At 40.1% G+C, this 21,732-nt stretch overlaps 1 protein-coding gene across 1 annotated transcript; it reads right to left on the reverse strand.

Annotated features, from left to right (window-relative positions):
• Positions 1 to 1,742: 1,742 nt before the first annotated feature.
• On the reverse strand, positions 1,743 to 20,896 carry LOC100657042 (zinc finger protein 160-like). Its single transcript, XM_064293176.1, has 4 exons — positions 20,726 to 20,896; positions 19,936 to 20,062; positions 19,341 to 19,436; positions 1,743 to 4,068 (listed from the first exon to the last, which is right to left on the reverse strand). The coding sequence occupies exons 1-4, from the start codon at positions 20,894 to 20,896 to the stop codon at positions 1,961 to 1,963; spliced, it is 2,502 nt and encodes an 833-aa protein (XP_064149246.1). The 3' UTR covers positions 1,743 to 1,960.
• Between the last annotated feature and the right edge of the window lie 836 nt (positions 20,897 to 21,732).

Raw genomic sequence — 21,732 nt, forward strand, 5'->3', positions numbered from 1 at the left:
TACATTCTGAATAAATCAGTACCAAAATATGAAGCCAGCAGTCAAATATGAATCAAATACACATACACACTCCATTTTGGTTCCTTTGATTCTCCCCTCTGATAATTGCTCTTTTCAGTTTTCAAAAACAACACTAATTTTTCATTAATCTTTGATCTACAACAGCTATTGCAATTCAAAGGAGGTGACCATCATTAACCCTCTGTTATTTCTAAAACATGATCAGGCCCTAGTAACTTATCACTCTCCTCCCATGAAGATCTCTCTCAAAGCACAGGCATGGTCTGTTTCATGGTCTGTTGGTGGAATAATCTGGTTTCTCTCAAGCATAAATTTTCAGATGATTTTCAAGCTGTGAATTTTGAGTAGTGACCTTGCCATATACGGGACATTTATATGGTTTCCCTCACTATTCCCTGTATAGTGAGGAGTACACCCCACTTAAAGGCTTTGCTGCTTATTAAATTGGGAGGTTTTAAATCTTTGCATAAAAGCCTACATTACTGTACTTTTACACAAATAACACTTGCATTATGTTTTTTGCATATGGTGTAACCCCCATGTTATTTTGACAAAGGCGCTATACCAGAAGTTTTTACAAGTTGCTGGCTTCAATTTCAATTTTTTTTTTTCTGTTCAACAGTTATAACATTGTTTCATCTTGGTGTCTGCTGACACAAAGGTTTGGTTGCCAGCAGCAGACCCTCACCAACCTACCCCTGAGTTTCTAAAGCAGCCCCTCTCCCCGCAGGATTCCTTCCCTGTTTTGCAAACTGCTTTCTCCAATAAGGGAAGAAATCACTTTTTGCACCTCAGAAAGTGGCTTTCCAAGGGTGCTGGCCCCAGCCCAGGAGGTACACAGAACTGCACACCCTGGGCCAGAGAGGCCACTCAGGCAGAAGCCTGGACTGAAGCATCTGTGCACATTACACCCCACCATCCAGCTGGCCAGCCATTGTGCTGAGGCCATTTGAATCTCCCACTTACACAGACCACACAAGGCATATGTGAGAGCCACAGGCACAAAGGGATCGAATGTCTCTTGCTTGGACAAGATGGGTCTGACTTGGTACCCAGAGGCCCCGCAGGGCTGGGCCAGTGGGTGTCCCAAACCTGCATTGTCCTGCCACCTGGCTTTACATGGGGCTGGCACTGTAAGACCTGGATGTGTGTGGACAAGGGTCCCCATCCACCAGAGGACCAGCCCGTGCTTGGGCTATGGCAGGCCTGCACGCAGGCCTCCAGCCAACCCTCCACCCGTCTCTGACCTGCTGTACCTGGATGTAGACCAACTACAAGGAACTCCAGCACTCTCAGGCCTGGCCACAAAATGCCCCAGAGCAAACAAGTTTCAATTTTTTATTTTCCAATTACTGGGGTACTACTGAACTTGATCCATGAGTTTTTGACCATGGCTTATACGTTAATTATACAAATATGATCAAAAAGTAACATTTTCACACAATCGAATATGGATGAATGAGGCTGAAATTCACCCCTAGAAGTGTCACAAGACATGTGTGCATCATCTGCAAAAAAATACAGTAATTACATTTCTAAGGTTTCTCATTAGTATGAAATCTGTGATGTGTTGTAAGGCTTTTACCTTTACTAAATACCTTGCCGTATACATTAAATTTACATGACTTCTATTATGGCTTCTCTGATGAGAGATTTGAGCCACATTTAAAGAATTTACCTCACTTATTACATTTGTAATGTTTCTTCTCTGGTATGAGTTCTCTCATGACCCTGAAGGATTGACTGACTGCTAAAAGCCTCTCTGGACTCATTACATTTTTAAGGCTTCCCTCCAGTATGAATTTTCTTATGATCCCAAAAGGTTTATCTGTGGAAAAAAGACTTACCACATTCATTACATTTGTAAAGTTTCTCTCCATTATGAATTGGTTGATGTTCCAAAAGACCTGGTTTTGGGGTAAAAGCCTTACCACATTCATTATTTGTACAATTTCTCTCCACTATGAATTTGCTGATGTTTCACAAGTTTTGATCTTCTGGAAAAAGCCTTACCACACTCAATACATTTGAAATGTTTTTCTCTACTATGAATTTGTTGATGTTCCAAAAGACTTGATTTTCGAGTAAGAGCCTTACCACATTCAGTACATTTATAAGGTTTCTCTCCACTATGAACTCGCTGATGTCGCACAAGATTTGATCTTTTGGAAAAAGCCTTATCGCATTCAGTACATTTGTGAGGTTTCTCTCCACTATGAATTCGCTGATGTTCAAGTAGACTTAGTTTTCGGATAAATGCCTTACTGCATTCATTACACTGGTAAGGTTTCTCTCCACTGTGAATTTGTTGGTGTTTCCAAAGATCTGATTTTCGGGTAAAACCCTTACCACATTCATTACATTGGTAAAGTTTCTCTCTACTATGAATTGTCTGGTGACGTTTAAGGCCTGAACACTGACTAAAGGTCTTGCTACATATATTACATTTATACAGTTTCCCCCTAGGATGGAGTCTCTGATGTTTACTGAGGCTTGAGCTCCAGTTAAAGGTTTTGCCACATTGATGACATTTGTGAGGTCTCTGACCAAAATGAATTCTCTGATGATTAATAAGGATTGACCTTCGGCTAAAAGCCTTACAACATATATTGCATTGGTTTGGTTTCTTTACACTGTGAATTTTCTGATGCTGAACTAGAACTAATTTTCGGGTAAATGTCTTACCACATTCATTACACTGGTAAGGTTCCTCCCTACTATGAATTGTCTGGTGACGTTTAAGGCCTGAACATCGACTAAAGATCTTGCTACATATATTACATTTATATGGTTTCCCCCTAGGATGGAGTCTCTGATGTTTACTGAGGCTTGAGCTCCAGTTAAAGGTTTTGCCACACTGATGACATTTGTGAGGTCTCTGACCAAAATGAATTCTCTGATGATTAATAAGAATTGATCTTCGACTAAAAGTCTTACAACATATATTGCATTGGTATGGTTTCTTTACACTGTGAATTTGCTGATGTTGAACTAGAATTAGTTTTCGGGTAAATGCCTTACCACATTCATTACATTGGTAAGGTTTCTCTCTACTATGAAATGTCTGGTGACGTTTAAGGCCTGAACATTGGCTAAACACCTTGCCACATATATTACATCTATATGGTTTCTTTCCATTATGGATTCTCTGATGTGTAATGAGGTGTGAATCACGGTTAAAAGTTTTTCCACACTCATTACATTTGTAAGGTTTCCCTCCACTATGAATTCTCTTATGACCCCACAGGTTTGGACGTCTCATAAATTCCTTACCACATTCATTACATTTGTAAAGGATCTTTCTAGTATGGAATCTCTGATGGGCTCTAAGGCTTAATCGTAGACTAAATACCTTGCCACACACATTACATTTACATGGTTTCTCTCTGGCATGGATCCTGTGATCTTTAGTGAGGTTTGAGCCACAATCAATGGTTCTGACACCCTCGTTACCTTCGTAAGGTCTCTGTACACAGTAACTGCTCTGATGATTAGTATACATTGACCTCTGGCTGACTGACTTCCCACATTCGTAAGGTTCTTCCCTGCTGTGGGTTTCCTGGTGTTGTGTAAACAACGTAGGATGCGAGAAAACCTCCCCACATTCATTAGAAATGTTGCTTTGGACACTAGGAGGAAATCTTTGAAGGGATGGAATTGAAGATCCATTGCTGACTGACGGCTCCACTTGATGACAGTCATAAATTTTCTCTTCAGTGTGCAATTTCTGCATTTCAGCCACATGGGACTGAAAGCATTCAATTGTATTTTTAAAACATGTCATAAACTTGTTTCCTGTATCTTTGTTAACATGCTGATCTCTTCTACCAGTGAAATTTTTGTTATGGGCCTCAGTAACTCCTTTGTTATTTCTTCCATCTTCTCCCCACTGACTTTCAAACTCACATACATTTTCCCTGACTTGCCTGAAGCGAAAATCCTCAATGCCATGACTTTCATTTCTTTCCAACACCACTTTCTGGAATAATTCTCCCTTCTTACTGATCTCTTTTGATAATTCCTTGATCACACAGGTAGAAATGATATCTAAAAAATATAAAGAATCATAAGCTTCCTATTAACAACAGTTGGAAAATATTTCATATCCAAAAACATAATTTTAAACCAGCAGGAATAGTAATAATAAAGAGAATTTTAGAACTTCTGCACTTTGGTCTTCGAACGTTTAGGAACACAAAGTTAATAGGATTCCTCAATAAAGTAAGGATAATTACATGTAATTCATATCATTTTCAGGAAAGTTCAGTGTTAAATACACACGACCATACCACTCATGCTATGTAAAGAATGTAAGCCCTAAGAGAAACAGACCAGTGGTGGCATTCCGTGGTGGACTGTGTGTTGCTATGATGGTGGAAGCTATGCTACCTATATATGAAATACCAGCAGGGTCACCCAAGGTGTACTGCATTCAGCATAACTGTGTGATTAAAACAGACTAGGAAGAAGGGCCTGGTGATCTATTTCTAAAAATTAGCTGATGGAAATCTTACAGATAACAAAAGAATATTGTCAGAGATTAGCATTGAAAGATGAGCTCCTCGGGTTAGAAACCACTCAAACTATGAATAGAGAAGACCTGCCTCCTAAAAGTACCCCAAACCAAAAAACACCCATTGCCATTGAATTGATTTGGACTCACAGTGACCCTACAGGACAGAGGAGAACTGCTCGATAGGGTTTCCAAGGAGCAACTGGTAGATTTGAACTGCTGACCTTTTAGTTAGCAGTCAATCTCTTAACCACTGCGCCACTTCGACCTTAATGATGGAGACAGGCGAGGGTCTTTGGGACCTTCATTTGCTTATATGGCATGACTCCAAAGGAGAAGTAAAAGCTGCAAACATCTATTACTAATTGGAATGTCGACTGTACAAAGTATGAATCAAGAAAACACTGAACGTTATCAATAATGAAATGGAATATGTGAAGATAGATACCCTAGGCATTATCGAGTGGAAATAGATTGCTAATGGCCATTTTGATTCTAACAATCGTATGGTCTACCATGCCAGGCACAAGCAATTGAAGAGAAATGGCGTTGCACTGATTGTCAGAAGGAACATTTTTAATCTCTCTCTTGAAGTACAACACTGTCAGTGATAGGTTAATATTCAGATGCCTCCAAGGAAGAGGGGTTAATATGGCTATTATTCAAATTTATGTATCAACCACAAATGCCAAGGATGAACAAATTGAAGATGCTTATAAAATGCTGCAGTCTGAAATTTAACCAATGTGCAATCAAGATGTGCACATAATTACCAATGACTGGAATGCAAAAGTTGGAAACAAAGAAGAAACAATAGTTGGAAAATACAGCCTTGGGGTAGGAACAATGGCGGATATAGAATGAAAGGTTTCTGCGAAAACAATGACTTGTTTGTCGGAAACGCTTTTTTTCCAATAATAAAACTGATGGCTATACATGTGGACATCACTGGCTGTATTACAGAGGAATCAAATCAGCTGCATCTGTGGAAAGATAGGGACTGGCTGCGGAACAGACCATAAATGCAAGTTCAAATTGAAGCTCAAGAAAATCAAAGCAACTGCACGAGAGCTTAAGTATGACCCTGAATACATCCCGTGTGAAAATAGAGACCACCTCTGGAACAGATTAAATGCACTGAACACTAACGACCAATGATCAAAGAATTGAGGGATTACATCAAGGACATCACACATGAAGAAAGTAAATGGTCACTGAAAATCCAGAAAAAAAGAAAAGACCAAAATGGATGCTAGGAGAGACTCTGAAACTTGTTCTTAAGCACAGAGTAGTGAAAGTGAACACAGAAATGATAAAGTTAAAGAACAGAATATTTCCGAGGGGGGCTCAAAAAGACAAGGTAAAGTATAATAATGACCCATGCAAAGAGCTTGAGTTAGAAAACCAAAACGGAAGAACACGATCAGCTGTTATCAAGATGTAAGAACCAAAGGGAAAATTCATGCCTCGGGTTGCATTACCGGAAAATTCTATGGACAAAATATTGATGAAACAAAAAAAGATGGAAGCAATAAACAGAGTTGGTGTACCAAGAAGGACTGGTGAACATCTAACCATTTCAGGAGGCAGCAAATGATGAAGAATCATCATTGCCACAGGAAGAACTTCAAGCTGCATTGAAGGTAATAGTGAAAAAGCAAGGCTCCAAGAACTGATGAAATACTAATTGAGATGCTTCAACATGCAGATCCAACACTGGATAGACCTACTGGCTATGTCGAGAAATTTAGATGAAAGTTCCTGGACTGGATCTGTATTTGTGCCCATTCCAAAGTAGGGTGATCAAACAGAATGTGGAAATTATCACACAAGATCATTCGTATCGCATGGTAGCAAAATTTTGCTTAAGATAATTTAAAGTTTGCTGCAGCTGTACATCAACAGTGAACTGCCAAAAATTCAAGCCAGTTTCAGAATGTGGAATGAAGGATATTACTGCCAATATCAGATGGATCTTGGTCCAAATCAGAAAATATCAGAAAGATGTTTACCTATGTTTTATTGACTACATGAAGGCATTTGACTGTGTAAATGATAACAAATTATACATAAAATGGTAATCCCAGAACACTTAATTCTGCACATACGGAACCTGCACGTGAATCAAGGTGCAGTCATTAAAAAGAATAAGGGGACACTATTTTTTTTTTTATGTGGATTCAAACTGGAAAAAGGTGTGTGGTAGGGTTGTATCCTTTCACCATATTAATTCAATTTGTATGCTGAGCAAATAACCCAAAACTGGACTATATGAAGAAAGTGGCATAAAGATCTGAGTAAGACTCATCAACAACCTGTGACATGCAGTTGACACAATTTTACCTGGCCAAAGTCAAGGCAACTGAAGGCGCTTACTGATGAAGGTAGAGACTACAGGCCAAAGTATGTATTACATCTGACCATTAAAAAAAAACGAAAATCCTCACAACTGGATCAATAAACAACATCATGATAAATGACAAACTGAAGTTGTCAAGGACTTCATTCCAATTGGATCAATAATCAATGCCCATGGAAGCAGAAATCAAGAAATCAAAAAACACATTGCACTGGGAAGTTGTGGAAGAAGACCTTTTTAAAGTGTTAAAAAGCAAAGATGTCACTTTGATGACTAAGGTGTACCTAACCAAGCATGGTCTTTTTAATTACTGAATATATATGGGAAAGCTGGACACTGATAAGGCAAGATTGAAAAACAATTGATGCATTTGAATTGTGACGCTGGCAAAGAATACTGAATATACCATGGGCCACCAGAAGAATGAATACATCAGTCTTGGAGGTGGCATGGCCAAAATGGTCCTTAGAAGTGAGGATGGCATGATATATCTTGCTGACTTTGGACACATTATCAGGAAACAGCAATTTCTTTATAAGGACATCCAATTTGGAAGAGGGTCAGAGAAAATGAGTGTTAGGTAATGAAGAGCACTCTGGCCTTTGTGGTCAGTGATAGATAACACTTAGAATTTTTCAAGCGAGTGAGGTGTTTTCTGTTATCTAGGCCTACCGACTATCCCTGAGGCTTTGTGCAAATGAATGGGGACTGGCCAGGCCCGAAAGACCACCAAGTTGCTGATCAAAAATGTGAGGAGAACATGATTCATTCAATCATTCACATGAAATGAGGACTCAATCATGACTGTGATGATGCCAATAAAGCCTTTGGACATGTATGTTCCATTACCTTCCTAATTGGTGAAACATATCGATACACGTGGGAAAGTAGTGTGCCATTTTGGGATATAGAAGCTTACACTGGGGACCCTCCCATACCTCACTCCATGTGCTTCTTCTTCAGCTGGATCCTTTGCTATATTAAATCTGTAATCATAATTATAGCAATTTCCATGAATTCTGTGCTTAACAGGTGAAAGTGAGAAAGTCCAGAGAAGGCCAATGAGCTTGCTGCTGATACCCTGAAGGGGCAGTTGGAAAACTCCCAAAGTTGAAGCCAGCAAGCACGTCAGAAGTAAGGGTGTTGTGTGGACTCCTGAGCTTGCAGCTGGCATCTGCCTATTTGGCAGTATGAAGGACAGTGTCCTTTTAACTGATGAGATCTGACCTAATCCTAGATAGCAGATGTCAAAGAGACAAGTACTTTGTGAGTACCTGGTGTCAGAAGTAAACAGAGAAGTAGAAAGTGCAGATCTGTTATATCCTTACAGTTGGAACAGAATGGTAAGATTCTAAGATTTCCACTAGATGGACTTGGCTTTCTTATCCTGAATGCAACAAGGGAAACCCTTAATGAGATACAGTGACATAACAATTGCAACAATGGGCCAAACAAACCAATGACTGCAAGGATAGCACAGGACTAGGCAATGTTTCATTCTGTTATACAGAAGGTAACCATGAGTTGGAGGCAACTTGACGGCAACTAACAAGAACAAGTTCTAAGAGATGGAATATTTGTTCATCACCATCCTAAAGCACATTCTACTTGGTTGCCTCATATTGGGGAAAAAAAAAGGACGAATATGTTAATATATGTTGAGGCAAAATTACAGTACACAAATAAATACTAAAACACAGACCCATATAATGTAATGGTAAGTAATCCACTGTCAAGTTATCTCATGAATATGATCAATAAATGGCAGTTCAGAATTTCAAAACAAAATAACTTCAGGTATAATCAGGAAGAATGTAAGAAAACAATAGTTTAAGAGGTACAAAATATTCTTTTGAATAAAAAAAAACTTTTGAATACCTGTTTAAAAAACTATACCCATGCAAAATAGGCATTTTGCAACATTTACATCTGGTACATGGCAGTTATATTCCAAAAACCAACATGTAAACATTAGAATCAAAATTAATACATAAATCAATCCAACAAACCATGATAAATCCAATAGGTACTTAATAAGTAACCACAAACATACAAAATTTTAGTCTGTATAATTAGAACAAATTTTCCATTAAGAAGAAAAGACTTCTAACACAGAGGAAGCATGCAGTATAAGAAAAAGAAAATACGCTGGAAATAACTGTCTTTTGAAATATATTCAGCTAAAGAAGTTAATACTAAGAGAATAAAAACAGGTTTTAAGTCGGGTGGAACAAACGGAATAACTATTTCCGAACAAAATTCTGGAGGTTTTATAGAACTTGGGGAAACGGCTATTAAGCTATAATCCTCAACCCTTGTGTAAGAACACTTCTTGTAGAATTGATAAAATAATACTCATCACACAATTCCACAGCCCCACAAATTGCAGATGTAAAACACAGAGCACTAAGAGTACCATCAAAACATGTAATTAATGAGTGTGTGATAATGAATGTCCTTATTAAAAAAAAACAACTTTAGCCTTTTGGTCCCTAAGAAATAATCGTTGGAATTTCCTGAGTAATTGAGGTGCCTTCTTTATCTAAAACCTTCAGACCACACCTGAGGATTTCTATTAATGAGTGGGAGCTAGAAAGACCACAAAGACCACTTAGTAGCCCGTTATTAACTAACCTCAGTGTCATGGATTGAATTGTGTCCCCCCAAAATATCTGTTAACTTGGTTAGGCCATGATTTCCAGTATTGTGTGGTTGTCCTCCATTCTGTAATTTTCCTATGTATTATAAATCATAATATCTGCCTGCGGTTAAAGAAGATTAGGGTGGGAGGTAACACCCTTGCTCAGGTCACATTCCTGATCCAGTGTAAAGGGATTTTCCCTGGGGTGTCTTGCACCACCTTTTATCTTACAAGAAATGAAAGGGAAGCAAGCAGAGAGTTGGGGACCTCATACCACCACCAATGCAGTGCCGGGAGCAGAGCACATCCTTTGGACTTGGGGTTCCTGTGCAGAGAAGCGTCTAGTCCAGGGGAAAATTGATGACAAGGACCTTCCTCCAGAGCCAACAGAGAAAGCCTTCCCCTGGAGCTAACACCCTGAATTTGGACTTCTGGCCCACTAGACTGTGAAAACAATAAATTTCTCTTTGTTGAACCTATCCACTTGTGGTATTTCTATTATAGCAGCTCTAGATAACTAAGACACTCATAAGGCATGATTTTACATATCATACATAGTTAAGGGGGCCTCAATCATGACCATATAATGAAGCCAACAAAGGCTCTACACCCATTTGCATCCTAGTGCTATAGTAAATCTGTAATTCTATGTATAGTACATTCTGTTACTTATGTAAGTCATTCGAGGGAGTTATCAAACCCAAAGGAATAGTGGAACCCAGCAGATGAAAGAGGGGGGGTCCAAGGAAGGCCCTCCAGCTTGTGGCTGCCATCTGAAAGGCAAAAAGGAAAAGTCCAAATTTGTGACCAGCAGGTAAAGTGAGGGTGTCATGTGGACTCCCAAACTTGTGGCAGATGTCCACTTATGTGGCAATCTTAATGACAGTGTCCTTGTAACTTGTGCCCTGTGACCTAGCTCCAGGTGGGCAGGAGCAGAAAGAGGAAGTATCTCATAGGTGGACGGTGTCAAAGAGGATGAAGACTTGGGAAATTGGGGATTTGATCAATCTTTTTTTATCTGCAAAATGATTAAATAAAATAGCTATTATAAATCATGAAAATGTACAAAATGAATGTAGCAGTAGCTTAAATGGGTAAAACAAATTACAGTAGAGTTAAAAAAATGTAGGCATCCTTCAATATCATGAGTTCCTTCAACATGAGGCATCTAAAGAATGTTTGTTGAAGAGGAATGAACGATGACACACACATGGGATTAACAATGTGGCATGAGCAATAATTTGGTCAAAATCCTCAAAGATAGGAGCTTGTGAACGTGGACAATGTTCTTCCTAAGATAAATTCTTACCCTTGTGTGGCACAAATAACTGGAGGTGGTCTTTTGTTTCTGGGTAACGAAAATAGTCCTTGGAATTTCTCAAACAATAAAGGTGCAATGCAGTGCAGTGAATTACTTAATATGGCCCTTTTAATTATAGTCTTTGTAACTCCCACCAAATGAGTAGGTGGGACTATGCAAATGAGGTCCTTGTGGGCCATTAACTGGACTGGATAGTTTACTGATGATGTAAATACAGTTCATGCACACTGGTGACTGTTGGACCATGCAAATAAGGTGTAAGGAATGCCAACGGGAAAATTGGTCAGTTTTACCATTCTGCTAGGCTTTAAGGGAGACGAAGGGAGAGAGGACCTGCAACACAGAAGACAGAGAGACGGCAAAGACAGCAGAACCAGGATACAGAAGGGAGAGCTGTAACACTGGAGATGGCAAGAAGCAGTGGCAGCAGGACCAGGAGACCGGCAGCAGTTGGAATGGTAGGCTTCTCAGCCCACAGAGAAACCTGAGCGCCTTCAAGCAGGAAGCTTCCTGGCATAGTGAGGTGCCCCTGAGCACTTACTGGCAGAACTAAAGAGCTTTGTAACATTGTCCGAGCAGGGCAGAGGCCAGGTTGATGGGCCGAGGGACAGAGAGAGGCCTGCCTGTGGACATAGCTGAGAAGAGGCTGTCCAGATAGAAGAACTGAATCCTGAGTAACTCTTGATCCTGAATTGTAACCTGTTACTTCCCCAATAAATCCTATAACTGTGAGTATGGTCTGTGAGTTGTGTGTGACCATTATAACAAATTATCGAACCCAGCAGAGAAGCAGGGAGTGTCTTGGGAGGACGGATGGTGTCAGAATTGATAAAAGGTTGCCAAGAGGAGGTATATCTGACACTGACCTAACAGGAATCTGCTGTCAGCTGATGCTGATAGTGATTCTTTCTCCCCCTTGTGAAATCAGAGGAGGTCAGATGCCTTCGCCACCCCATTTTGACAAAAGGTGACTTTATTTTTCTAAAATAGCCAGGCAACAAATATATCAGGATCCCCAAAGACCACACCAGGCAAATAACTTCAGGAAGGATAAGTGGCATGATGCATCAGTCGTGTATTCATTAATTCCATTAACCATGCATGTATTATGAGGCACTAATCGTGACTCCCCCATGTGTCTGTCAGTTTGTCTTACTATAATGATGGCTGGTGTGTTGCTGTGATAATGGAAGCTTTGCCACTGGTATTTCAAATATCAGCAGGGTCACCCTTGGTGGACAGGTTTCGGTGGAGCTTCCAGGCTAAGATGGATTAGGAAGAAGGGCCTGGAGGTCTACTTCTGAAAAAAAAAAAAAAAATTAGCCAGTAAAAACCTTATGAATAGCAGTGAAACACTGTCTGATACAGTGCTAAAAGATGAGTCCCTCAGGTTGGACGACACTCAAAAAATGACTGGGCAACAGCTGCCTTCTCAAAGTAGAGATAACCTTAAAGACGTGGATGGAGTCAAGCTTTCAGGACCTTTATTTGCTGATGTGGTAAGACTCAAAATGAGAAGAAACAGCTGCAAACATCCAATAATAATAAGATTGTGGAATGTACAAAGTACAAAATGGAAATCATCAAAAAATGCAATGGAATGCATAAACATCGATATCCTAGCCATTAGTGAGCTGAAAGGACTGGTATTGGCAATTTTGAATCAAACAATCATGTGGTCTACTGTGCTGGGAATGAACAAACTGAAGAGGAACGGCATTGCGTTAATCATCAAAAAAACATTTCAAGATCTGTTCTGAAGTACAACACTGTCAGTATAATATTCATATGCCTAAAAGGAAGACCAGTTAATATGACTATTATTCAAATTTACACAACAAACACTAAGGTCAAAAATGAAGAAATCGAGGATTTTTACCAACTTCTGCAGTCTGAAATTGATCAAATGTGCAATCAAAGTGCATTGATAATTACTGGCAATTGGAACGCGAAAGTTGGAAACAAAGAAGATGGATCGGTAGTTGGAAAATATGGCCTTAGTGATAGAAGGTAGATGCTGGAGATCCCATGACAGAATTTTGCAAGACCAACGACTTCTTTATTGCAAATACCTTTTTCCAATAACATAAACAGTAACTCTACACATTGACCTCGCCAGATGGAATACAAAGGAATCAAACTGACTACATCTGTAGAAAGAGATGCTGGAAAAGCTCGGTATCATCAGTCAGAACAGGGCCAAGGGCTGACTGCAGAACAGACCATCAATTGCTCATATGCAAGTTCAAGCTGAAACTGAAGAAAATCAGAGCAAGTCCACAAGAGCCAAAATATGACCTTGAGTACATCCCACCTGAATTTAGAGACCATCTGAAGAACAGATTTGATGCACTGAACACTAGTGACCAAAGACCAGACGAGTTGTGGAATGACATCAAGGATGTCATACATGAGGAAAGCAAGAGATCACTGAAAAGACAGGAAAGAAAGAAAAGACCAAGATGGATGTCAGAGGAGACTCTGAAACTCGCTCTCGAATGTGAAGCAGCTAAAGGAAAAGGAAGAATTGATGATGTAAAAGAACTGAACAGAAGATTTCAAAGGGTCGCTCGAGAAGACAAAGTAAAGTATTATAATGACATGTGCTAAGAGCTGGAGATGGAAAACCAAAAGGGAAGAACACATTTGGCATTTCTCAAGCTGAAAGAACTGAAGAAAAAATTCAAGCCTCAAGTTGCAATATTAAGGATCCTACGGGGAAAATATTAAATGAAGAACCAAAAGAATTGGTTGACCTTCAGCCATCTCAGGAGGTAACACACGTTCAAGAACCATTGGTACTGAAGGAAGACATCCAAGCTGCACTGAAAAAACTGATGAAAAACAAAGCTCCAGGAATTGATGGAATATCAATCGAGATGTTTCAACAAACGGATGCAGTGCTGGAGGTGCTCACTCGTCTATGCCAAGAAATTTGGAAGACAGCTACCTGGCCAACCGACTGGAAGAGATCCATATTTATACACATTTCAAAGAAAGGTGATACAATAGAATGTGGAAATTATCGAACAATATCATGAATTCCACACATTAAAATTTTGCTGAAGATCATTCAGAAGCAATTGCAGCAGTACATTGACAGGCAACTGCCTGAAATTCAAGCCAGATTCTGAAGAGGACGTATATCAAGAGATATCACTGCTCTCCAGAAGATAACCTAGATAACTGGGATCTTCTAAAAATTAAACACTTAGACTCATCAAAAGACTTCACCAAAAGAGTAAAAAGAGAACCTACAGATTGAGAAAAAAATTTTGGCTATTATAAATCCAACAAAGGTCTGATCTCTAAAATCTACAGGAAAATCCAACACCCCTACAACAACAAAAAACAAATAATCCAATTAAAAAACGGGCAAAGGAAATGAACAGAGGCTTCACCAAAGAAGACATTCAAGCGGCTAACAGACACATGATGAAATGCTCACCATCACTAGCCATTAGAGAAATGCAAATCGAAACCACACTGAGTACCATCTCACCCCGGCATTACTGGCATGAATGAAAAAAAAACAGAAAATGACAAATGCTGGACAGGCCGTGGAGAGACTGGAACTCTTATGCACTGCTGGTGGGAATGCAAAATGATATAACCATTTTGGAAAATATGGTGCTTCCTTAGAAAGCTAGAAATAGAAATATATCATCCAGCAATACCACTCCTAGGAATATATCCTAGAGAAATAAGAGTCATCACACAAAGAGACATATGTACACCAATGTTCACTGCAGCATTGTTCACAATAGCAAAAAGACTGATACAACCTAGACGCCCATCAACAGAATGAATGGATAAACAAACTATGGTACATACACACAATGGAGTACTAGGCAAAGATAAAGAACAATGATCGATCTGCAAAGCATCTCACAATACAGATGAATCTGGAAGGTATGCTGAGTGAAATAAGTCAATCACAAACGGACAAATACTGTATGAGACCACTAATATAAAAATTCATGAAAAGGTTTATACATAAAAAGAAACAATCTTTGAAGGTTATGAGGGAGGGGAGAGGTGGGGATGGAAAAAAACTAAATAGACAATAGATAAGTGGTAACTTTGGTGAAGGGTAAGACAGTACACAATACTGGGGAAGCCAGCACAATTTGTACAAGCAAGGTCATGGAAGCTTCATACACACATCCAAACCCTGAGGGACCCAACTGCTGGGCTGAGGGCCTTGGGGACGGACCATGGTTGCGGGGAACATCTAGCTCAATTGGTATAACATAGGTTATAAGGAATATGTTCTATATTCTACTTTGGTGAGTAGTGTCTGGGGTCTTTAAAGCCTGTGAGCAGCCATCTAAGATACTCCACTGGTCTCACCCCTTTGGGAGCAAGAGAGAATGAGGAAAACTAAAGCCACAAGGAAAAATTAGTCCAAAGGACTAATGGACCACAACTACCACAGTTTCCACCAGACGGAGTCTAGTACAACTAGATGGTGTCCGGCTTCCACCACTGACTGCTCTGACAGGGATCACAATAGAGGGCCCTGGGCAGAGGTAGAGAAAATGTAGAACAAAATTCTAACTCACAAAAAAAGAGCAGACTTACTGGCCTGACAGAGACTGGAGAAACCCTGAGAGTATGGCCCTCAGACATTTTTTTAGCTCAGTAAGAAGGTCGCTCTCGAAGTTCACCCACCAGCCAAAGATTAAACAGACTCATAAAACAAAACAAGATTAAAGGGGCACACCACCCCAGGGGCAAGGACTAGAAGGCAGGAGGGGACAGGAATGCTGGTGATAGGAAACCCAAGGTTGAGAAGGGAGAGTGTTGACATGTCGTGGGTTTGTTAACCAATGTCATAAGACAGTGTGTGTACTATTTAAGGAGAAGCTAGTTTGTTCTGTGAACCTTTATCTAAAGTATGAAAAAAGAAAAAAAAGAGATATCAATGCTGATGTCAGACAGATCCTGGCTAAAAGCAGAGAATACCAGAAAGATGTTCACCTGTGTTCCATTAACTATGCAAAGACATTCAACTGTGTGGATCCTAATAAATTATGGATAACACTGCGAAGAATGGGAATTTCAGAACACTTAGTTGTGCTCATGAGGAACCTGTACTTAGACTAAAAGGCTGTTGTTTGAACTGAATAAGGGAATACTGCTGGTTTAAAGTCAAGAAAGGTGTGCATAAGAGTTGTATCCTTTCACCATACTTATTCAATCTGTATGCTGAGCAAATAATCCAAGAAACTGGACTGTATGAAGAATACAACATCAGGATTGAATAAAGACTTATTAACAACCTGCGATATGGAGATGACACAACCTTGCTTGCTGAACGTGAAGAGGACCTGAAACACTTACTGATGAAGATCAAAGACCACAGCCTTCGGTATGAATTACACCTCATTATAAAGAAAACAAAAATCCTCACAACTGGACCAATAAGAAACATCATGATAAACAGAGAAAAGATTGAAGTTGTCAAGGATTTCATTTTACTTGCATCCACAATCAATGCCCATGGAAGCAGCAGTCAAGAAATCAAATGAGACATTGGGCAAATCTGCTACAAAAGTTCTCTTTAAAGTGTTAAAAAGCAAAGATGTCACTTTACAGACTAAGATATGCCTGACCCAAGCCATGGTGTTTTCAGTCACCTCGTGTGCTTGTAAAAGTTGGACAATGAATAAGGAAGACGGAAGAAGAACTGATGCCTTTGAATTATGGTGCTGACGAAGAATATGGACTATACCATGGACTTCCAGAAGAATGAACACATCTGTCTTGGAAGAAGTACAGCCAGAATGTTCATTAGAAGCAAAGATGCTGAGACTTTGTCACATATACTTTGGATATGTTATGAGGATGGACCAGTCCCTGGAGAAGGACATCATGCTTTGTAGAGTAGAGGGTCAGCAAAAACAAGGAAGACCCTCAATGAGATGGATTGACACAGTGGCTGCAACAATGGGCTCAAGCGTAACAACCTCTGTGAGGAGGGCGCAGCACCAAGCAGTGTTTCCTTCTGTTGTACACAGGGTCACTATGAGTCAGAACTGACTCCACAGCACCTAATAACAATCATGACTATGCATTATGGTCCCAATGAATGTTATAAGAGCCCTTGAACACAGAAATACTTGGGTTTTCTGGACTGGAGAGAGTGTGGTACATCCATGTGAATAATGTAAATCTGATGCCAGGACCTCGCCCAGGGCAACACCTGTTGAGTCTTTTGGTGTGTATCCTTTTGTTGTTATATTAAATTTATTACTGTAAATACAGCCCTTTCTGTGAGTTCTGTGAGTCCTTCTAGGGAACTATCAAACCCACTGGGGACAATGGACCAGCATAAGTTGGCACCTGCCTATTTGGCAGTCTGAAGGATAGAGTTCTTCTGATTTGTGTCTATTGACCTGGGTAGGAGCAAGGCAGTGCAGGAAGTTGATTGGAAGGACTGCGTCATTTTACTAGTAAGGTCTGACCTAATTTTGGGTGGTTAGGTTCAGAGAGAGAAAATACCATGAAGGTGGCTGGTGTCAGAAATGATTGAGAACTGCATCGTTCAGTTTTTTGCCCAAAGCATCCAATTTTGCAACTCGAGGCTTGAATTATTTTCTTCAGCTCTTTCAGCTTGAGAAATGCAAAATGTGTTCTTCCACTTTGGTTTTCTAACTCCAGGTCTTTGTACATTTCATTATAATACCCTGTCTTCTTGAGCTACCTTTTAAAATCTTCTGTTCAGCTCTTTTACTTCATCATTTCTTCCATTTGCTTTAACTACTCTACATTCAACAGCAAGTTTCAGAGTCCCTTCTGACCTCTGTATTGGTCCTTTCTTTCTTTTTAATGACCTCTTGCTTTCTTCATGTATAATGTCCTTGATGTGATCCAACAACTCTTAGGGTCTTTAGTCATTAGCAGAGTCAACCTTAACGATGTTGATGGAGCAAAGCTTTTGGAACCTTCATTTGCAATCGGGACATGGAAATTATGACGTATGAATTAAGAAATACTGGAAATCATAAAAATGACATGGGACATTTAGAGATCAATATCCTAGGTATTAATAAACTGAAATGGATTGGTATTGGCCATTTTGAATCAACAATCATGTGGTCTACTATGCCAGTAATGACAAATTTGAAGAGGAACAGCATTTCTCTCATCATAAAAAGAACATTCCAAGATGTATCCTGAAGTACAACGCTGTCAGTGATACGATAATATCCATATGCACGCAATGAAGAAGAGTTAATACGACTATTAATTAAATTTAAGCACCAACCAATAATGTCAATGATGTAGAATTTGGAGACTTTTACCAAATTCTGCAGTATGAAATTGATCAAATTTGCAATCCAAGTGCAGTGATAATTACTGGTGATTGAAATGCAAAAGTGGAAACAAATAAGTACAATCAATAGTTGGAAAATATAACCTTGGTTATAGAAATGATGCTGGAGATTGCATGAGAGAATTTTGCAAGACCAGCACGTTATTCACTGGAAATACCTTTTCTCTATACCATACACGGTGACTATACAAGCGGTCCTTGCCACATGGAATACCCAGAAAACAAATCAACTACATCTGTGGAAAGAAACGTCGGAGAAGCTCAATATTATCACTCAATATAAGGCCAGAAACTGACTGCTGAACACATCATCAGTTGCTCATATGTAAGTTCAAGCTAAGCTGCAGCACTGCTGGTGGATGAAGTTTTACACATCTGCAGAGAGCGATATGCAGGGTGTGGAGAGAGTAAACCAAAAACCAACCAAACCCAGTGCTGTCGAGTCGATTCCGACTCATAGCAACCCTATAGGACAGAGTAGAACTGCCCCGCAGAGTTTCCAAGGAGCGCCTGGCGGATTCGAAGTGGCGACCCTTGGGTTAGCAGCTGTAGAACTTAACCACTACGCCACCAGGGTTTCCGTGGAGAGGGTAGGGAAGGAAAATTTCCCTTGAGAGCTCACAAGAAATAAATTTGTGTTTTTCCCTTGGGGCAAGAGTCTCTCCAAACCATATTTAATTGTGTGGTTTCTTCTCTAACCATGTGACCTCTTACCTATTGTTATAGATTGAATTGTGTCTCCCAAAAAGTATGTGTTATAAATTCTTACCCTATACTTGTGGATGTAATCCCATTGGGAATAGGGATTTCTTTGTTGTGTTAATGAGCCATGTCAGTATTCCTTAAGCCAATCATTTATAAATGAACATATTTGACACAGAAGAAAGTTAGGACAAACAGAGGGCCAATACATGAAGATTGCCAAGATTGGAGGAACAGAAGCTGAAGAGACAATGACCTTCGCCTAGAGCTGACAGACAGCCTTCCCCTACAGCTGACACCATGATTTTGAACTTCTAGCATCCTAACCTGTAAGAAAATATATTTCTGCTTCTTAGAGCCACCCATTAGTAGTGATTTCTGTTACAGCAGCTCTAAGAAACTAAGACACCTACATTCATATCTTGACACATTCCCACATACCTGTGTTATTTGCTAGTTTCATCTTCTTCTCTACCATCCAAAGTTCTGTCCCTTTCTTCAAAAGGGAGATAATATTCATCTCAAAAGGAGAGATTCCTGTTTATCAGAAAAAAGGAACATGGTATGCTGTAGCTTTTGAATACAGTCTAAGCCATTTGTTCAGCTTAGAACATCACAGATGTCTCTAGAAAAGTATTTCAAACATTCATGCATTGACTGCCCCCTTTGGAATACTTAGGAATGTATTAAATATGTAGACATCTATCTCTCTTACAACAACTACTCAGTCAAAAAGCATGGAAGTAAAGCCAGACAAGTGGATATATTAAAAGTTGGCCATAAGGTTTTGTGCTTACGTAAGGCATGGAACCACAGTGACCTAGAGTGAACCAGGCAGATCATCTGAAGAAATGGGAAGGCTAAAGTTCCGATGCCATATTAGAAAACTTTACAATTCTGAATCAGCTTCAATCTCTGCCATAAGAACAGAGGTTTCAAAGTCCATCCAACAGTGCTGGGGCTTCCAAGATACTGACAGGGAAAATGCAGTGATACAGAAGGACAGATTCTACATATGGAGGTAAGTTATACTCACCCATGGACACCAGGTTCCTGTAGTTCTCCAACATCACATCCCTGTACAAGGCCCTCTGAGCAGGGCTCAGGCATTCCCATTCCTCCTGAGAGAATTCGATAGCCACATCCCTGAATGTCAACAGACCCTATAAAAAACAAAGACCAAAAAGAAACAAAACAAAAAACTACCTCTCAGGAGTAGAAAAGGGAGAATTCTTATTTTCATACAAAATGACAAAAGAACAGTATACAGATCAAGTCGATTGATGTGAGTGGTTTGAAAGATCCACATAATAGTGAGCAAGTTATATGTCCCTAATTGTGTATTATTGTGGTGTGACGGATTGCTTTTGTGTGGCCTTTCTTGCCATGGTCTTGACTCCCACCCAAGTGATGGGTGGGACCATTCAAACAAGGTCTATGGAACTCTATGAAGGGACTGACCAGTTTTCCCATCCTACTAGGCTTAAAATGAGCCATTCCAGTGGCAGGAAAGAGAGAATTTCACCACCACCAAGAAGGAAGAGACAGGGGTGGAGGACATCTTTGAGACTTGGGAACCAGGAAACTGAGAGAGCTATAACAATGGAGATGGCGAAAAGCAGTGGCAGGAGAGACCGGCAGGGATGGTGCAGTGGGCTTTCCAGCCCACAGAGTGAGAAAGCTGAGTGCCTTTGGACAGCAGGCTTGCTGGAGGAGCAGGGTACCTCCAGGCACCTGGTGGAGCTAGGTTTGCTAACCCAGGGGTTTAGAGCTGAGCGATTTTGGCTGAGGCTTACTAGCCGAGTGGGGTGCTTTGGGGCACTTACTGGCAGACCTAAAAGAGCTTTGTAACACTTGTCGAAACCGGGCAGAGGCTGAGGGCCAAGGAGAGGCTTGCCTGCGGGCACAGGTGAGAAGTGGCTATCCTGGTGGAAAAACTGTATGCTGAAAGTTCCTGAACCTGAATTGTAACCTGTTAATTCCCTAATAAACCCCATTATCATAAGTATTATCTGTGTATTCTGTGTGGCCATTGCAATGAGTTATTGAACGCAGCATAGAAGTAGAGTATGCCATGGGAGGGATGGATGGTGCTAGAATTGGTAAAGATTGTGGAGACAGGAGGCATGTCTGACCTCCACCTCATAGGAATGAGCCTTGGCCTATTGATCTTGATTCTCCTTTCCTATCCTGAAGTTGCAGGAGGTCAGGTGCCATCCCCATGCCATTTTTATAACTATACTTTTCCATCACAGGATATGAAATCCATTGCATCATTGGGGATTTTAATTTTGGTGGACAATAAAAGAAATAAGCAAGTGAAAAGAATTCCCAGTGTTGTCTATGTATAAGTGCTAGCTGTTATATTCTGTGGCATGTTTCCAGAACCTTTCAAAACACAAATGCAGAATCCTAGACGTAGCACTCACTCTTCAAGCTCCCCAACCTGGAGGAACCCGCAGACATCTGGAAAGAAGTCGAGGTACTCAGAAGTAACAACTACGACAACAGCAAAAATTGTAAAAGACCCATGTATGTTCATTATGAGAATGCTCTAATGAGCATCTAAAAGAATAAGTTATCTCTGTTTACTAACATGACAAAATTCTAAGACATACAGTGTGTAAACTTTTAAAAAGTTGAAGAATAAATTATCACAACAACACATTCACTGGAGAAAATTTTGTTTAAATCACATCACATAATGATGCCTTTTACCAGGACCCGCACTGCCTCTTGCCTCAGAAATGACAAGAGTGGTTCCTGATGGAGGCTGTGAGCGATGGTAGAGGACGTGACAGGGTAGAGAAGGTTTACATTTTACTCTCTATGG

The sequence above is a fragment of the Loxodonta africana genome, chromosome 11 (genome assembly GCF_030014295.1).
Source record: "Loxodonta africana isolate mLoxAfr1 chromosome 11, mLoxAfr1.hap2, whole genome shotgun sequence".
Classification (NCBI taxonomy): domain Eukaryota; kingdom Metazoa; phylum Chordata; class Mammalia; order Proboscidea; family Elephantidae; genus Loxodonta; species Loxodonta africana.